At 31.3% G+C, this 18,801-nt stretch overlaps 1 protein-coding gene across 6 annotated transcripts in view; it reads left to right on the top strand.

The window, feature by feature from the left end:
* Dgkb (diacylglycerol kinase beta) overlaps positions 1–18,801 on the top strand; it is a 575,876-nt gene that overhangs the window by 142,272 nt on the left and 414,803 nt on the right. For 2 of the 6 annotated variants that reach the window (XM_076863026.1, XM_076863052.1), the window contains one exon: positions 11,360–11,392. The exons of 2 other annotated variants lie outside the window; for them this stretch is intronic. In XM_076863026.1, coding sequence (XP_076719141.1) covers positions 11,360–11,392 — 33 coding nt within the window. Of the gene's footprint in view, positions 1–11,356; positions 11,393–18,801 lie in introns of all 6 variants that reach the window. 2 more of the 6 variants (XM_076863017.1, XM_076863044.1) reach the window with 1 other exon arrangement.

The raw sequence follows: 18,801 nt of genomic DNA, 5'->3' as shown, positions 1-18,801 counted from the left end.
GATCAGATCATGACAGTATGTTAGCTCTGAGTGATTTAGGAAATAAATGTTCTTCCAAAGCACAAAAAACAATAAAACAAACTGGGAGCAAGGAAGTGATCACAAAGTTTGGCCTTGAACTTCACCTTAGGACTTTACCTTAGGACTTTCAAATTATGTTATATGCAAGTGTGAATATGGCATAATGTATCTCACAATTATGTATAATTTTAATGAACTGATAAAAAAAATCATACCACAAGATTGGCTATTCTTAACTTAAGGCAAAGGGGCTGTACTTGTCTAATCATTACTGGTTACTCACAGACTAGGAATTTCCCAAGATTGGAGGCATTGCTGAGAGGACCTGCTCCTACAAGCAAGGAATGATTCTTTGCAAAACAGGGATAGCTGTAAGCTCTCAGTAGTTGACACTTAGTAGTTAGGGATAGGTGCCTTGGCAAGGTAGCAAAGGATCTGCTTTGGACTACCAAAAGGATGTACTTGAGACCCTTTCCAAGAGTGATCTCTTTTGAATCCTCTTTAGTGTTTGACACTAAAATGTTCTTCTCTTATATTCTATAGCACTCATCCACTGTATTTCTTCTAGATTTATTTTTTCAAGCAAAACTAAACTCCTTTTATTTGATATTGTAGACACTATTCTCTTTTGTTTGGAACAAATTCTGATTTATTTTTCCCCTGAAGTCACACTTTGTCAACCTATTAAATTCCTAGTATTCCCTTCATTCTTAAATATATGCTAGGGCTTCATTTTGTATTCTTATCTTGTTGTGGTCTTTCTAAATTGCGTCATCCAGATCCATGGTTGCATCTCCCAGTTTTGAGTGTTGTGAAGCTTGTTCTTAACACACATTGGATCCATGTGCTGTGCTTTGTTTTTCTTCTTGGATGACCCACAGAGGACACACAATCAACATAGCAGCAACAGAACTTGACATGTTTCTTGTTGATGCTATTCCTTCTGCTTACTGAATAGTATTCTTTGCCACCTCAAGTGGGTTGGCCATCTAGCTTTAGCCTGCTTTGTTCCCCTCAATCCTCTACCACGGCTCAAAAGGGTTGATCTCTTTATCTAGCTCTAGTATCTCATTCCATTCTGATAGAAACTAGATGCTCAATAATATTTTCGGAGAGAAAGAATAACATTTTGTTGGGCCTTTTTTACACTTAGCAGTTATCAGTTTCTTTTCTGAGCCAAGAAAAAAATGTATCAATGACATAAATGTCAAATAAAAATTAAAATGAAAAAAGATTTTTATTTTTTAATCACTGAAATTTCATAATTGAATTTTATTGTTAAAAGCTAATAATTTAAAGTATATGATAAAATAATATTAGCTAGATATCAAAATAGTATCATATTTAGTTTCTGAAATATCACTCGAAGCCTTTCATTCATAAATTTGGCAAAACTTTTGATTGTTGTGTTCTTGTAGTTATATAAAACATCCAAAAGACAGTTTTATAAAAGAATGTGACTTTGCAGGTACAATGTTTAAAGGGAACATTTTCAGAATGAAAAATGAATCAAGATATTTTTTCTCTGAATATATAATTATATTTAAAAATCCGATGTTTAAAATATGGCTTAAGCCATATGCTCTTTCATGTAAAATGCCATAAATATCTACTCAGGGTAATTCAGAAGTAAAAACTGATATTTATTACAAATTGGGCCCTGAAAGTACACTTGAAATGTTTAAAAATCTTTTGGGTTATAGTAGGAATTACCCATAGTTAATGTGGCTTTTGATGAATATTACTCAAATGTGACATTTTCAACAAGCTATTATCACTTCATGTCTTTATTACTGAAATCCAGAGAAAACTGTTTTATCAAAAATAAAGCAAATCTGTATGAGACAGTCTATCTACTTGCTTAAAGCAGTTTGGGAACATTATTTTCCTCAGTTTTTTTGTGTCCGGTAAGACATGTCTAACAGCTAAATTGAACATCATTCAAGAATATAAATAAACCGCATTCAGAACATTTAAAAACAGATTTTTATATTTGTATTTTTACATCTGTATGTATACACATATATAAGTGTATGAATATGAAATTTACAAAATCTTATGGAGTTCAAGTTTCTTAGGTAAAAAATCAATAATTTAAAAACTTCTTATCATTTGTTCTCAAAAAGCATGTGAAAAATACTAATTGGTAGGGGCTTTGTTTATCTTAGTGCTCATCCACAATTTCCATGATAAAGCAATGCATGTCTGTTTTGAGAATGAATGCCAAATTCTGACCATCATAACTAAGTTTTTTAAAAACCTATTTCTAAATCCAAAAAGTTCTTTGAAAGATGTGATGATGTTGAAAGCTTAAAAATATATATGTTTCTTTATTACATATAGCCCTTTGAATTTTTTGTTACTGTTTATGACATTTTCCTCGACTAATGCTGAATATTCCTTTTCAAAGATATTTATTTATTTAATAAACTTTTACTGAGTATGGCTGCATGCCAGGTTCTAGAGAAGCAAAGATTAATAACTTATAGGTAGAATGTGTGAATCAGCAGCTTCTTTTGGGATATGTATCATATGTCCCTCTTCTTTTTTATGCATTTACTATTTTTTACCATGGGTTATATAACCTGACTGTGTGGAATGATATATTATGCATCTTTTTAAAAATAAGATATTCTTAGGTACACACAAATGTTCTGTTTAAAGAAAATCTGCTATTTAAATATCTTGAGTTAGCTTAAGTAATTGAGTATTTTATTAAAAGACAAAGGTAGTATATTTATATGTCTGGGGTATTGCAATCATAATCTTCTAAGGCATGTTAGTACAAATATGTCAGCTTTGTAATATAAGGATGTGTGATTAATAAATAATTGCCTAAATATTTTGAGTTAGAATATATTTGGTGGACAAAAATAATTTTATCTTATGATAACATATTTTATGGAATTAACAGACAATAATTGTGTCTCTAGAGTCAAAGCCAATTCTGTAAAATATTGTAGTCATCTTGTACTATACTATTTTCAAAAAACACACTGATGCATTTAATCGGTTGTCCTAGTACGCTGAATGTATATTACATTACATGGCAAAGTTCCTATTTGAGCTAAATAGGTTTAACCATAAACTGTGCATACAGATCTCAAGTGATAGTCTCTAAATAGATGTCAGATACTCTTTATTGCTACCCTCTTTTATTTCAGTAACATTTTAATTAATTCACACTGATTGAATAAATGCACATTGAGACTTGTTTCCTAATGAGGGCGCATTTAGAGGAAAGGTTCTGCATCATTCTGATATCCTGTGGGTAATTATATTCTAATTATATGGTCAGGGGAAAAGAGTCTATAACTTAGTACTGATATTGTTCGTTAGACCCAATTAATTACATGCACATAATGAAAGTTCATGATAAGGTTGACTGGCAGTCAGTGTAAAATTTTAACTCAATTGAATTTTAACCTAACGTACAGAACTGGACTTTAACGTGGTTAGAAGATGCTTTAGCATGAGATCAGTGAATAATTAGAGGGACAAAGGATGAAAATAATTTCAATTATACACTCTTTGTTTTCAATTCAAGTTCTTTTTCCACAGATGATGAAAAGGAAATCTAAGCTTTAACTCTAAATAATATTATCAATATTTTTTCATTAGCTACAGTGATTGTTTTCTACTCTGGAAGGCAGTGGTAAACCAACTGTACAATAATATGTTTCTAGAACTCACTTATGTTTTTTAGAGAGGAAAAATGGAGACAACAGGAAGTATTATAGATTAATTTTATGAAATAAAACATACAGGAATTAATAATTATGTTAGATTACTTGATGGGTGATTGTTCTCTAATCCACCAGCTACACTCAAACCGTATCTTAAACACATACAAACATAGGTAATACATAGTTTACACATATTAGTTATACCTAATAAATCAGTATCAATTATATATAAAGCAAAAGATCTACAGAATAATCAAAACATAAATAGTCAATAATGGAATGAATTTTAGAAATGATAACTTTAATTATAAGCTCCCATTTATTTTTATCCTTCTCAATTTCATTATTTTATTGCTCAAACTTTGGATAGAAAATTATCTAGTATTGAAAAAAGCAGCAGTGAGAATTTTTTCTCCCTCTCTTCTGAGGTCCATCTCTCTCATTTCTTCCCTTTCCTCTCTTTCTTTGTCTTGAATCTCTCCTCTCCCCTCCTTTCATTTCTCATTCTTTTACTCTAATAGTCTCCACATAGGTGTTCTCATGAAAAATATTAATTTCTATTCCTTCTACTTATTTTCAACAAAAAATCGTTCCAGATGGGGCTGGGGTTGTGCCTCAGTGGCAGAGTGCTTGCCTCCCACATGTGAGACACTGGGTTTGATCCTCAGAACTGGGTTTGAACCTCAGCACCACATAAAAATAAGTAAACAAAATAAAGATATTATGTCCATCTGTAGCTAAAAAATTTTTTTAGAAATGATTCCAGATGAAGAAAGCATAATTTTCTTGCTGAGTTCTTAATCAGACAGTGAAAACTAAATGAATCATTTCACTTCTAATGTTAATAAATCAGTTATCTATTTTTAGAGAAGTTCAATATATGATTATATATTTTCACATATGTACATATATATGTGTGTACATGTATAGAATGAATAAAAGTAATGTGTGTATATATATGTATACATATATATATATGTGGGTATATATGTGTGTGTGTATATACATATATACGTATGTATATGTGTGTGTGTGTGTGTATATATATATATATCCACCCTCTGGTTAGGTATAATTGTATTCAGTGGATATGAGGAAAGTGAAGTTTAATAAGATTAAGAAATTTACCTAAAATGACACAATATACAACTTAAAGAATTAACACTAGATTAATTAATACCCATGTTTTAAACCTATTGTTCATATGTATGCTGTAATTTCCAACATTTGCAGCAAATGAGATGAATTTAGAAGAAATACATTGGCATTTCACAAAAGGAATGGACAGAAAAACAATGGAATAAAGGAGAAGAAAATGGAAAGAATAGAACATAAATGAGAGTGAGGCTCATAGGTTTAGCAGTTTTTGTGAGATTCTTTTACAAGTGTGTAAATTCACAAATATTCTTAGTGTGGAACAAAATTTTTAAATGAATTGAAGAAAGGTTCTTTAACCATATCAACTGCTAATGATTTTATGAGACTTAACTAATTTGAGTTTATTACTTATTTCTAATGACTTCTTTCATGTGAGAATCAAACAGGCAAGACAATAATATTAGAAAGGATTTTATTTGTTATTTCGAAGTGCCTTCATATTTAGAAATCTATGTTTGAAATGGCTTGGATATTTCCAGAAGGACACATTCTATATTCTTTTGTGTGTGTGTGTGTGTGTGTGTAGACAGTGGTGGTGATACAGGGGATCAAGCTTGGGAGCATTCATCTACTGAGGCACATCCCCAGACCTATTTTTTTTTTTTTTTTTGGTAAGAGACAATGTCTCACTGAGTTTCTTAGTGGCTTGCTATTGCTGAGGCTGGCTTTGAATCGCGATGCTCTTGCCTCAGTCTCCCAAGCCACTGAGATTATAGGCATGTGCCAGTGCACACTGCCACATTCTATTTTCATTGAAAACATTTGGTGCCACTAAAGTTTTCAAACATTCATTGCACTGGGTACTATATCCCTACCTATAGATTTGGTTGTATTTCCTTTATAAACACACAAACACACACACACATACTAAAAGTAGGAGTAGAAAGAGTCTCACGGTCTCCTTGTTTTATTATTTGTTCTAATTAGTTATACATGACAGCAAAATGCATTGCAATTCATTGTACACAAATGGAGCACAACTTTTCATTTCTATGGTTGTACATGATATAGAGTCACACCATATAGCAGTCATACATGTACCTAAGGTAATAATGTTCATCTTATTCTACCATATTTCCTGCCCCCATGCTTCTTTCCCTTTGCCCAATCAAAGTCCCTCCATTCTCCCCCATGCGCCCCCCACCACATTATGGATCAACATTTACTAATTAGAACATTCAGCCTTTAGTTTTTTGGGATTATTTTACTTTGTGTAGCATGATATTCTCGAACTCCATCCATTTTCCTAAAAAATGCCATAATTTTATTCTCTTTTAATGCTGACTAATATTCCATTGTGTATATGTACCACAGTTTCTTTATCCATTCATCTAGGGCATCTAGGTTGTTTCCACAGTTTAGCTATTGTGAATTGAGCTGCTATGAACATTGATAGATCTGTGTCACTATAGTATGCTGTCCTTTGGTTGTAGAAAAAGGAGTGGGATATCTAGGTCAAATGGTGGTTCCATTCCAAGTTTTTTTCATACTGCTTTCCATAGTGGTTGCACCAATTTGCAGTGCCACCAGAAATGTATGAGTGTTTCTTTTTCTCCACATCCTTGGCAACACTTATTGTTGCTTGTATTCTTGATAATTGCCATTCTGACTGGAGTAAGATGAAGTCTTGGAGTAGTTTTGATTTGCATTTCTCTAATTACTAGAAAAGTTGAATATTTTTCCATGTATTTGTTGATCAATTATATATCTTCTTCTGAGATGTGTCTGTTCAGTTCCTTAGCCCATTTATTGATTGGGTTATTTATTTTTTTGGTGTTAAGGTTTTTGAGTTCTTTATATATCCTGGAGATAAGTGCTCTATCTGATGTGTGTGTAGTAAAGATGTTCTCCCACTGTCTTTATCATGTCAGATTAGGTCCTGACCTCCTTATCCATACTCCTAAAGTGCAAGAAATAAGATAAAGAATTAATAAATGGGATGGATTCAAACTAAAAAGCTTCTTCTCAGCAAAGGAAACAATAAATAACACGAACACAATTTCTTTTTTTCAAAGGCCTCTAGACAAAACTCTGCAAGATGCATTAACAATCATATTTACTAGAGTGATAATAGAATATTTTTGTGAGTGATCAAGGTGAGAAAATTTTTATCATTAAATAAATGTAAGCTTAAAATATTGACTCAGGTGAGAAGTGGTTAGATAAGACAACCTGGATAAGATTATAACAAATGTACCTTCTGAAATGTCTTCTTTTATATTTTTAATTAGATATGTCAAGGAGTCAGTAGAAAAGCAAACGTAATTTAACATTATTCTGATTGGCGTGTTTGTAATACAATAAAATAATATTTAATTAAAAATGCCTGTAAAGGCAAAAGTAGTATAAAATTATTTCCATCTCATTTCCTTTAAAAAATTTAAATTGTGCTCATTTGCATGAGTAAACATACTTAAGGACCCACAAAAACTTTAAGCATAATCAAATTACATAACTAAAAAATGGAAATAAAATTCATGGAACAAAAATGTATTTAGTTTCCATACCCTAAATGCTATATATATATATCTTTTTATTATCATGTGAAGGAAAAAAAATGTTACCTCTCCAGCTGGCATTGTGTGCCATTTGATGAATATGATTTTTCTTTTCTCTGGCCTGGTTTTTCTCTTTATCTCTCACTTATTGTTGATGCCAGAGATACCCTATTGCATATAAAGGAAAACAAGCTATTTAAAATAGTTCTATTTGGCATTAAGAGTTATTGTGTTAAATTAATCCATATTAACCTTCAAATCAGTTCTTTGTAAAACCATGTTTTGCAATCTTTATCAATGTTTTTAAATAATTTTCTTTCTCAAACACTTAAAACATGAGACTTGGCTAAAAGAGTAACTTTTAGAAAACATTCCTTTTCTATTTCTGTTTTCTTAAAAATACAGCAACATTCTTTCACTAACTTTATTTTTTGGGTGCCTGACATTTAATCTTTCTGATCTGTTGTTTCTCAATCTGCAAGAATGGAATATCTTGGTTAAAAGGATTAAATGACACCAAGGATATGACAGCAATTTTTTAAAAATATGAACACTTCTTATGTAAGTAGAAGGCCTAATTTTGTTAATTTTACTTTAGTCTTGAAATAACTAATGACCCTTTTAATGTGAACACTGTGCTTCTATTATATGTTAACTAAGTCAAACCTTCAATAATCTCCACCAAAGATTTTTCTTTGTCCTGTGACAATTTGGATTAAATTGTCAATTTAAAATGATTACACATTAGAAAATATGAAGACAAGAAATATCCTAATACTTAAGAATAATAGGATTTTAAAAAATTCTTTGATATTAGATTGAACTTAATAAGTGCCCTGAAGGCAAATGCATCTTTTAAACTAATTATCTGTACTGTGTATTCTATTTAATATTAAAAGATACTAATTAAATAAAATCAATCACATTCCTCTGTAGTCACACCTCTCATTGGATTAAATAAAAATATACTGTTCCTGTATTAATTCTGATTAAAAATATATTACATTTAGAATTATATGCTCATGATAATTTTCAAAAAAAACCACCTTAAACATTTACTCTGCTTATTCTTGATATTTAAGAATATGTACAGAAGAGTAAAAATCAAGCAATATAACGTCTGAATTCATTTTCTAACAAGTTTCCACTTACTTTTTTATCCTAGGTACTATGGTTTTCTTATTGTATCTCAAGAATAAGCTACTTATGGGCATGCTAATTTAATACATACTTCTCTAAACAATGTGTTTTTGAGTTCATATATATGTTTTTATTACCCTTCTTCATTGAATTTCTAGTGTTGATCTCAGGATTCTGCATGTTGGCTGAATTCTCAGAACTGGTGGCTTCTTTTCATGTACATTGATAACTTTCAACCTCAGCTGGCTCCTTAATTTCACTAGATTCTCTTTCTTTTCCTTAGTCAACAGCTATCTCATTCTCAGAGATGTAGTGAATAATTTCTCACCTTCTTCATCTTTCCACCTCTCTGACCACCTCACTTACTCTCATTGTATATAACTGTAGCTAACCCATACTGCTTTGAGAAAGGGAATCTTCCAAGCATGGATATCCACAAGTTACCAGTTTTTTATATAGTGGCAGCAAAGTGGTAGTGAGGGTTCAATTTCATCCCACAATATCTTATATTTTTAAATGCCTTAAATGAAACATTTATTGCACAACATGATAATCTTTACATTTTTAACACCAGATCCATTTGCATTGTCTTCTTGGACCCTATCTGAAATATTGCTTTTTCCTTCTGTGCATCTCTGTAGTCCTCTTTCTCCAAAGCCTAGATACTTACTTATATTGCCATACATAATGCATATTTTATTAAGTTGAAAGTTTTGAAAGTAAATTGCATGTTGTATGATAATATATCCCTAATATATTGGCAAGCATCTTCCAAGACTAAAAGCAATTTTTTTACCCAAAGATATTATTATCTTCACAACTAAGAAAATTATCAATAATTATATAAGATAAATCATTATGCTGCCCATATTTAAAAATGTCCACAATTATTAAAAAAATATATTTTTATAGCTGTTACCTACTCATTTTTTTTTTTTTTGTTGTTGTTGTTGGTAGATTTGGGAGTCAAGCAGGATCTATTCAAGCAGGACCTTGCATTGCATTTGTTGTTCCAAAACATTTGGATGACCTTAATTTTTTCACTCGATTTCCAATGACTCACTCTCTACAGTTGTATGTGTAGGGAGCATACATTCTTGCAGGGCAGAAGGCATCTGCAACTCCAGCTCTGGAGACTGTTTAAGGGGGTGTCTTATTTTATTTGCTTGAGAGTCTTCATGTTTCCTGATCTACAGAAAAAATGATCCATAGGATAAAACATTTAATCTGGATTGATGTGGGGCATCAAACAGAGTTCCATAAAAAAATGGAAGCACAACATCATTGTCTTATAATATTTTTTTTCAAAACTTAAGCTTTAACAAGGAGCCAAGAAACAAAAACAGTAAGTCTGACAAATGACTTTGAACTGGCTCTAATGGAAACAAGCCAAAATATTTGCCCACTATCTATTGTCCCAGCTGTTACATGGATGACTGAGACTTTAAAGTCAAGAATATTACTAAAATTTTGAAGAATTCAATGACAACTTGATAAACCCTATTGTCAATTCACATTCAAAATGATAGAAATTACTTTTAAGGGATTCTCCTTTCGATTTGATCAGGGTTCATATTCCTAGATTTTATGAATTTTTTTAACAAAACTGCATCTATCATATTTTTATACATATTATGGGAATATCTTGTAAATTTATTTGTACTTCTGGAGAACTTAATTTTTTCTAGAGTTTCCTTACATCTCTTCTATTTGTGTGCCACTTTTAGGTGCATTAAATTTTTCAGGTCCATTGTTATTTTGTGCCACTGTGAGAGTGTATGAGGTTTTACCTATCTCTGATGTAGGTATTTTATTTATTTGTTTGTTTGTTTGTTTGTTTATTCTTTTGGTTTCTGCTGCTTTCCTGGAGGAGTTCTACTGAGTAAGATAGCAGAATAGTATCTCTGCTCTCAGATTTTTCGTATCCATCCCAATGGTCTAAAATCCATCTATATTCTGTTTGGCTATGTGAGCTTGGGTCTGTGGAGGCAAATGGAAAATACCAACAGCCCCCTCTTTTCCAGGGGCATACAATATCTAAGAGCTCCCAGTTTCCCATCCAATTGTCCTATTCTCCTTCTCCATGGGAAGCTTTTATCTAGTATTATGTGCATGATTAGTCATCTGTTCTTGCAAATTTTGTTTTTTACATCCTAAGTTTTTCAGATTTCAGGTTTTTGGAATTTCAACAACATTTTCTCTCTTAACACACACATATATATGTACACTCATGTACACACAAGCAAAATGATGGTGGTAGATAATTGAAGATAGATACACTGTCATGAAGGTCAGTGTTCATGTATTTAACCTCATCTTTATAAATTACTCTCAAGTTAAAATTTATTAATTTAAATCTTTTTATTTTTTATTGATTTTAATGATTTTTTTTATTTTCAGAGTATCACAAAATAAAGTCAAAAGACAGTAATTTTAGAAAGTAATGAAAATTGGATTGGAAAATGGAATAGTGGGGTCAGTAAAGGGGAAATTTATAATTTTCTTTACAAAGGATAATGGAACTTGAAGATGAGTTCCATTCCCAAAATACAATAATGTATTAATATTGTAGAGAGGCCTATGAGGTTGATCAAGGATATTTATCAGTGTGCTTTGAGTAGATTCAGGTGTATTTTGGATAAATAATTTCACAACTAAGCCCACTCTGTCTTAGAACATTCCTAATTCAATGAAAAGATATCAGTTATTTAAGGAAATAGAAAATGATGCCAAGGGAATAAATTTTTAAATTGTACATTTATTTACAGACATATAGTGTTATAAGAATCTTTATTGATATTTTGTATTCAGTTTGACTTTTTTTCAGATTTAATATGAACTTCTCTTTTTCAGCAGACTCTGCCCACTTCAGGAGTTTCAGTTCCTGAGGTGCGTAAGCTAAACAAGGTTTCACACTTGCAATTATAGTTCATTGTGCATATTATATTGTTATAAAAACAATGGGGGGGTTGGCTCAGTGACCTACTGACATCAATTTTGATATTTGATTTTCTTTTTATTCCAATATTTGGAAATGAGGTTATTTTTATTTTCAATAATGGGATAGATTTAAAGGATTCCAGTCTGCATTTGTGGAAAGAATTGAGGATATAAGATATTATATGAAAAAAATAGAGAAAACATAAAGGTTACTTAGTAAAGCTAATCAAAGCATAAAATAGTGTCATTTTTATTTTTTATCATGAAATATAAACATATGACAACAAATCCAATATTATTCAATCCTTTAAAATCATGAAAGTGAAGCTTTCCATGATACTACATTGAGAAATCCTTGCTCACTTTGAAGTGCCTATTATTTTAAAGAGAGTACATCTGTATTAATCATATAGCACAGGATATTGCATAGAAAGTCATTGGAGAAAGATATAGTCACAAGTAAATTTCATCTTTTGAAAATAAATGTAAGCATCAGCATCACCACATTTGCTTACAGTATTAGCTCTGTCTTTGCATTGATGAAGCAAAATCCTCACAATATTCTGTGACAATCTCCTGTTCAATTGTTATTATCTTTATAGAAAATGTTCAGATGGTATTGTTTGCCTGAAAATTTAATCTGCCTGCTTCAGAAAGAATTATTTATAATATATGAATACTACATAAGAATATGAATTTAATTAGAGAATAACATAATTGCACAAAAGTATAACTGTTCTCCCCTCACCACCAAATATAATTTTCTAATCAGTGTCAACTGCCTCAATGAATTAAAATAAACTATTGTTTCTAATCAGATACAAACTTGAAAATATGCTTAGAGATATGCTTGAAGTATAATGTTTCTAATCTAAAGGAAATATTAAACTTATCTTTGTATCCTTCAGATGAGTTGATGGCATTATTATCATAATTATTATTAAATAGAGATGTTAACTTCCCCATTCAAGTGACAAGATATTAGAAGAGTATATCATTTCATTAATTATTTGTGCAAGAATTAATATTACCTCTTCAAGATATTGACTTTATTTTATGGCTATTATAAATTCATCAAGTGAATATATGTACTACATTTGAAAATTAGATTCTCATTTTAGTTTTGTTTATCTCCAAAGGTCTTCCATAGTCCCATATAAATACACTGAATAAGCAAGTCAAATTCTCTAGTTTTACATTATGCTTTTTTCAATTTTTAAAAATATCTTTTTCCTGATAAAAAGATTTTCAGAATTCTTCCTATACTACTTATTTTCTTTCTGGCAAGATATATTGGTTTACATTGATTTAAATTTTCCACTATCCCTTAAAAATCATTATATACATTTTTCAGCCATGTTGTTCCAAAAATTTCCTTAAACCCAGGTGTGGATATATGCATGAGGGAGTGTGTGAATACACATATATACACTCAGACAGGGAACCTTATGTTCTACCAGCAGGAAAAATTGCACTTAGGTTAACTGAAAATGTGGTTAGAGTGAACAGGGAGGACATATACAAAGATATACACATATGTTAACAACTGAACTAAAAAAGCAAATGTATCATCATCACTCCACCTTTGACACAGGATGAAGGGCTTTCTATGAGGACATTTTTTCTAATGGGAAATGGCATATAGACTTTCCTGCCTCTGTCATAGTCTTACCATCCATGATACTCAGGTTCAGTTGTTTTAAAGTGTAACAAAAATTAAAGGACATCTGTGAAGCAATCTAAATATAAAGTTTTCTCCATTTTTATGATTAATTTCCAACACATTGTTTTTGCATCTAAACTTAACCACTCCTCATACACACCACCAGCTCCAACACATATGTAGCTTATATTATCACGCCTTTCTAAAACCTGCATGTAATTTTTCATGGCAACAAATCTTTCATTTTGTACTCAAAATTAAAAACTGAAGTAATTAAATAACACAGTTATAATACAAGAGGACACATTTCACTTGAAAATGACAAAAACAGATCAAACAATAACACAGGAATCAAAAGGTTTAACATTTAGCTTAACTAATAGAGACAAAGAATATGATAAGCATATGAAGAGCTGCCTCGTTGCTCTTAGAAACCTTTAGGTTACTATAGCCAGCTGTCAGTATGCTTTACAAAGTCACTTGGACAAAGTTGAGACTGGTTCCTCTGTCTGCTTTCATATGTACATTTTGTACACACGCACACAATCTTATTTCATAATTGTGCTTCCGTATGCTAGTGCATAGCCAAAATTAAATTATTTTGACATGGACTCTCTCATTCTTAAAATTCATTAAAGAAATCCACTCAGAAATTTTTTTTAACAGAAATTTTATAGGTGGTTATGCTCAGTATGAAATTATCTTCTGAGAAAATATGCACATGATGTGTGATGTATGAAAACCAGGATGTGTTGATCAAAATGTCCCTTCTAGCTCAGAAAACGAGTAGCTCTTCCAGGTACTTTAACAGTAGGTTTTATATTTTCAACTTTTTTTGCTTCATATCTAACCCAAGGACATGAATATCATTACAATGACGATTTCCAGTTATAGTGATGCAGTGGCAAATAAATTACAATACAGTAAATTTCTTCTCTACAACACCCACCATTTACTACTATGACCTGAGTAACATACTTGTGATGATCTTAATAATAAAATGATATGTCTTTGTACTTCAAAAAATATTGCCATTTACTGAGTACGTATTTTAAGTCAACCTTTATTTCCATTTATATTTACATGAAACTTTCCAGTTTAAAGGTGGAATAAATGGTTACCTAATAATGATAAATAAGTTGCCCAAGTTTACAAAATAATGAAACAATGCTCAGACATTTGTCTTTGTCCAAAGCTATTTCTGTTTCAATATGAACTTATTTAATTTTCTTAAGATGAGAATCTTTAGACCTATCCCTTACTATATTTATGCTGAAAACTTTATAAAATATTTTTTAAAAATTAATGCGACTTCTCTAGTCAGCAATCAGTTTTGAGGCAACATCCAAGGATTCCTAGTAGATTTAGAACCTTTGCCACTTTTTAGAATGGATTTTTTTCTTAGCGAGTAAAATATTCAAAACCCCAAATAATCCTCACTAATAAAGTTGTAGCTTTGCAGATACAAGTTGTTTTCTCAGAGTTCTTTTGAGAGCTATGATGAATATGGTGAGAGACACCTTAAATACTACGAATATGTACTTGATACCTGGGGTTAAGATTCTGAGGTTTCTGGGAGATTCTTATGCCCTAGCTCCATTGACAGGAATAGCCACATTTGTCTTCTTACCACAAGTTGTACAGTAGCAGAGAGTAAGTTCCAGGATCTGAGGGATAGAAGCTGTTGGCAGCAAAGCACTTCATAGCTTTATCCCAGTCCAGGTGCTTTTCTGCTGTCTGTCTCTCATGCTGAGTTTGGACAATAAGGAGAAAATCTCGTGCTCAAAGTAATCATCACTTGCTGCTTCTAGTTTTCCAGTGATCGATAGCAGCAGGCTTAAGTATTGTGGTAAACAACCCTTTTGAGAAAGCAGTTTTCACCAATGTACAAATACTCTACCTCTGAGAATCAGCATGATATAGAAAAAGATTTTTTTTTTAGTACACATATTTAAAGTGAGGTCTTTTTATTTCACTTATTTCATCTTTCTGTTTTCTGTGAATGGTTTCTTTGGCTTTTCTTGTCTGTTTATTATGTTGATTATTCTTTTGGAATTCTAATACAATATATTCCCCACTCAAGATCTGTTGTGCTACTTGTAGTGTCCAACGATCACAAAACCCTGAATTTTGTATTTAAAATGTCTGCATAGCAAACACAAATGGTTGATATTTGAAAATGTTCAAACATCAATAAATGTATTTTATATTTTGTATTATATGTTCTATATTCTTTCAAGCTTTTTTGTTCAGTAGTTCTTTTCAGTGTTTGAATAATTTCTATTGATTAACACAACAATTTTCCAAATCTTTATATCTAGGATAATTTATCTGGCAGAAAGAAATTTGCCTTAATTATAACATTGTAATTTATTTTGTGGTTTTGAGCCCAAAATCTTAAAAAAAGAAACTGAAGGTTAAATGGTGAACATTGCCCCCTATTACTCACAGAGTAATTTTATCCTGATTGATGATACAAAATAAGGTTTGTGAGTTCTTACTGAAACTTTTTAATAACTGTTAACAATTGGGAAATAACTCTTCTTAAATATCACAGTGGAGCTTTGCCAGTCAGGGTTAATTAACCCCCTGAACAAGCTGGTGAAACCCTTGAGGACAGCATATTTTTTGAAGGATGCAATTTCTTTCCTTTTCTGTACCTCATACAAAAATAAGATTTCCCCAATGGAAATAGGAAAATGTATCCAACTACCCTCCTGCTCATTTAGGTTGCTTAAATAAAATACAGTGAATATCCCAGATAGACCTCTATAAAAAAATGAAAATAAGAGAATGCTGGGGAAAATTAAATGACCACGGGTCTATTCTGTTTTTAATATTTCAACCTTGATTAATTCCATAATTTTACCTACTGGCATTTTTCTCCCAAAGAAATCAATTGGTTTTCTTGATGTATGTGTATGTTTAAATGAATGTTTACCGTTTAGTATTAGCTATATTTTATAATAAAATACATAAATATTTATATGATGAGGATTCTTAAAATTGATTTGCTATAAATTAATATCTCAGATTAGAATTCAAAAATAAAACCTCATCAGTTGAAAACTCATTTTAGGATTTTATTTTATTTTTTTACACTAGTGTGCTCTAAAACATTTAGTCTTCTTCTTGTCAGCATGCTCAGAGTTATGACTCCTTCAAGGACAAGAAACCAGATTAAAAACTGCTCTCTCTGCTAGCTAGAAGTTCTTACCACATAGGCAGTTCCTAGTTCTTTGCATGGACTAGAATAAAATAAGGTTGATAGATGATTTGTTAGCTCTTTATAGATATATACATACATATCTTAAGTTTTACATGTAACATATATACATAAATACCCAGTTCTAGTGTGACTAATGAACTTGAATTTTATTTGATTCTTCTCATTGAAGCAATTTATGAATTAAGTCCTAAATAAATTTTTAAATGCATTATGCAACAAAATAGTTGCATTCAAGTATATCTTTCACATTGTGCATTTTTACAAAATATTCATTCTATGTTATATATACATATATCAAAGGACCCTGAAATAAACTATTTCCATTTTCACCAATTTTGTATATTTAATTCCCAGCACAGTCTATACATTTTCAAATATAAGCATTGATCTTATTCAAACATATTCCTAATGTAACCAATGTAATTTTTTCATATATATGTATTTGAAAATATGAAACCATTTTGCATGGTGGCAATACAGAGAAGGCCTGCCATGAGGAACCATTCCTACTTTAATTTATTGAGCACATACTATTATATAAACACAGTGGTAAAGACTTTATAGATTTTCTATTAAACCTTAAACAACTCTGAGAAATAGAAAACACTATCCATTTTGTTAAGAGTAGGTTTCTATATTACATCTCTAAGTAACAAAGATGGGATTCAAGTCAGGTTTCCTCTTCTTATGCATTATACTGTTAACAATATGGATAAAATTGTAATTTGCAAGTTTAGAAAGAAGGAACTTTCTTTTTAAAAAATCAATATTTTTGCCAGAAATTATGCTTATATGAAAGCACATCATTTTCCAAAGAACTTGAATATCAGGAATTCTATTATACCATCCATTTTCAACCATACACAAAATGTATTCAGTGTTTTTGCACCATGCAATTGCAAGATGACTAGACTACACTGATTAGCATTTATTTTCGTCAAAAGAGATTTCTGATCTATCTATCACTAATAGGTTTTAAAAAGAGCTTACATTTGAAGCTATTTAAAAATATCTTTCTAAGTTACAGAAATTTAAATGATACTTAACAAGTAGATACAGGGACTAGGAAATATATATCTGGATAAGTTTATTGGAAATAAGTGTCACTAAAGCACATAGGCACCCTTAGCCAGGAATTGCTAATAAGAACAACTTTTTCACATCAAGCCTAGACATGGCCCCCAAACCTTAACACAATTATCTAGGTACTTTTTAAAAACGATTTTTTTTAACACTTTGAGTTTATTTCTTTATTCATTTATTCTGTCTTCTGTCAGGCACTGATCTAGGATCTAACACAGACCTGTGATCCAAAGAAAATTCTTTCTCTGTGGGACTCTGATTAACATGAAGAACACAAGCATTCAATAAATCACATAAATAACCATTCAGGTTGTAATAAATTATATTTAAAAGGAGGTTAAAGGAAATAGAGAAGGCTATCTGATATTTGACCAAAGACATAATGTCAGGACCAAACGCAGCAAATACACAGGGGAAAATGTTCCAGCACAGTGCAAAATGATTGCAAAATCCCTGAATTAAAAGCAGGATTGTTGTGATCAAGGAGCGATGAGTTGGCCAGAGTTGCTGAAGTGGAGTAAAAAGGAAAGAATGTTGCTTTTGTGTAAAAAATTGACTACAGAGAGACAAAGCTGGAAGGAGATTGACCCCTTAGGCGATGGTGATAATAATCCAGGCAAAAGAGAGGACTATCACATGAGCCACATGATAATGGAAGTGGTAACTGTCCAAGGACTGATACATGGAAAGACAGAAAGGGCATTTATATATAGGAATTGAGGGAGAGTTCTGAATCAAGAGTTATGCATTTAGAAGTCTTCATAAAATTGAATTTGAAAGCCTAATGGTGAAATGAAGGGGAGGTCTAAAGAAGAGGCTAAGTCTTATAGGTGGCAAAGCTGGAGGACAAATGAGTGAAAGAGATTGTGAGGGAGCAGTTAATGAAGTAAGAAGAGAGCTAAGAGAAAGAAGTGGTTTTCAAGAAGTGAGAAGAGATCCACTCTATCAAATGTTGCTTAAAGTTTCAGTAAATCGTGGCTATTAGATGCGACATGAGAAGGTTATTGGTAATTTGAATAAAAGCTCAGGCAGTGGTGATAAAAGTTGACGGGGCTGGGTTGTAGGGAGAGTAAAAAAAGGAAACAGACAACTCCAAAATATATATGAACTAAAGAATTAGCTGGGGCTGAACTGGAGTTTTTTTTATATGCCACCCCTGATATAAGTAGTACCTTCAAAATCCATCATGCCATTAGAATTTGTTTACAATATTGCATATCTTTAAGAGCATTCTGTTAGCACTCTTTACCAAATTCTTCAAGTGATAGTCCTATAATATTTATATATCCCATTGTTTGTGAATAACTTTTGATAAACAGCAATAATTGGACACAGAGAAATAATTCCAATTTGGCTTTCTTTTGCATTGTTTCTTTAACTGAT

This window comes from Callospermophilus lateralis, chromosome 1, assembly GCF_048772815.1.
Source record: "Callospermophilus lateralis isolate mCalLat2 chromosome 1, mCalLat2.hap1, whole genome shotgun sequence".
NCBI lineage: Eukaryota > Metazoa > Chordata > Mammalia > Rodentia > Sciuridae > Callospermophilus > Callospermophilus lateralis.
Note: the sequence above shows the minus strand (reverse complement) of the source record. Positions and strands in the feature narration are given on the sequence as shown.